A 1,415-nucleotide genomic window follows, 5' to 3' on the forward strand; every position below is an offset into this window, starting at 1 on the left:
ATATATATATAAAGGTATATATATATAGAAATATATATATATATGTTTGTATGTATGCATGTGTGGGTCGGTGGGACGGTGGGGTGGTGTGTGTGTTGGTCTACATCTGTCACTCTGCTTGTTTGTATATATAAATATATATAGATAGATATGTATCCATGTATACATATATGTATATGTATATGTATATATAAATATATATATATATATATATATGTTCGTATATATATGTGTGTGTTTTGTGTTGTGTGTGTGTATATAGATATATTATATTTTTCTATTATATATATATATATATGCATATCTACAAATGTATATATATAAATATGTATAAATGTAGTTTCGTCTAAAAATACATACATATTAACGCGTTCTTAAATCACCTCAAAATATGTATCAATCCTAATACTACCTCTCTTTTATTCTACATGAACATTTCCTATACAGAGTGGTGGGCCAGGCAGCCTTAGTAGGCACGGGGGTAGTGTTAGCTGGGATCATTGCAGGAGCACTCCCCTTTGTCATGCCGGCGTTCAGAAAGAATTGCTTGCCGTTTGTGTCTGCAACGAACCGACAGATCAATATGTGTTTAGCCAATCGGAACCCAAAGGGAAGGTGAGTCATGGGGCGCTATACACGTATCTCGGAGACACGTATACATTTGTATGTATATATATGCGTACGTTATATGAATCGCCTTTGTGTTTGTAGGTGTCTTCAGCTGACACCTTTTACTAGCGCGCAGGTTAATATCGTACAGTATAGTCGCACACATACTTAACTTATCTACCGGTAGAGGTGAAGGTAGATGATATAGGTTCAGTAGGCATGAAGGAAATATGATATAGGTACATTTTATTGGAGATGAAGATATAATGATATAGGTGAAGTACTATCAGTAGAGACGAAGGGAGAATGATACAGGCTGTGTCTAAACACTGATGGCACTAGACTGTGCTATCAGACGCCTTAGATCGCCAGTCTAAAGCGCTTCAAAGTAGGAACTCCTAGTTGTCATACGTTCTATTATATTCCAATTCTTTGAGCCACAATGACAAACGTACTTCCGAGTACCTGTCCGATCAATGAACTGTTGCTTCCCCATCAAAGCCAAAACTAATCCAAGCTCAATGGTCCAATGCTAACCTTTTTGCTGCCAATTTGTCAAGCACAGAAATATAGTGGATATGGGGTCTGGAGATGGGAGGGTGGTGATTGCAGCCGCAAAAGCTGGTATTGACGCACATGGCATCGAAATGAACCGATGGCTTGTGTGGTATTCCAGGTACAGCCTCTGAAATATATATATATATATATATATGCGTGCCTGTGTGTGTGTGTGTACATATATATATATATATATATATATGTGTGTGTGTGTGTATGTGTGTGTGTGTTGTCGTAGTGTGTATGTA

The 1,415-nt window shown here is 37.1% G+C and overlaps 1 protein-coding gene across 1 annotated transcript; it reads left to right on the forward strand.

Annotated features, from left to right (window-relative positions):
* Positions 1-447: 447 nt before the first annotated feature.
* Positions 448-615, forward strand: SARC_15620 (hypothetical protein; the record flags this gene model as incomplete). The annotated part of the gene is made up of 1 exon (XM_014290264.1): positions 448-615. A coding segment is annotated over one exon (168 nt), but the record flags the coding sequence as incomplete, so codon positions are not given.
* Between the last annotated feature and the right edge of the window lie 800 nt (positions 616-1,415).

The sequence above is a fragment of the Sphaeroforma arctica genome, assembly GCF_001186125.1.
Source record: "Sphaeroforma arctica JP610 unplaced genomic scaffold supercont1.6437, whole genome shotgun sequence".
NCBI lineage: Eukaryota > Ichthyosporea > Ichthyophonida > Sphaeroforma > Sphaeroforma arctica.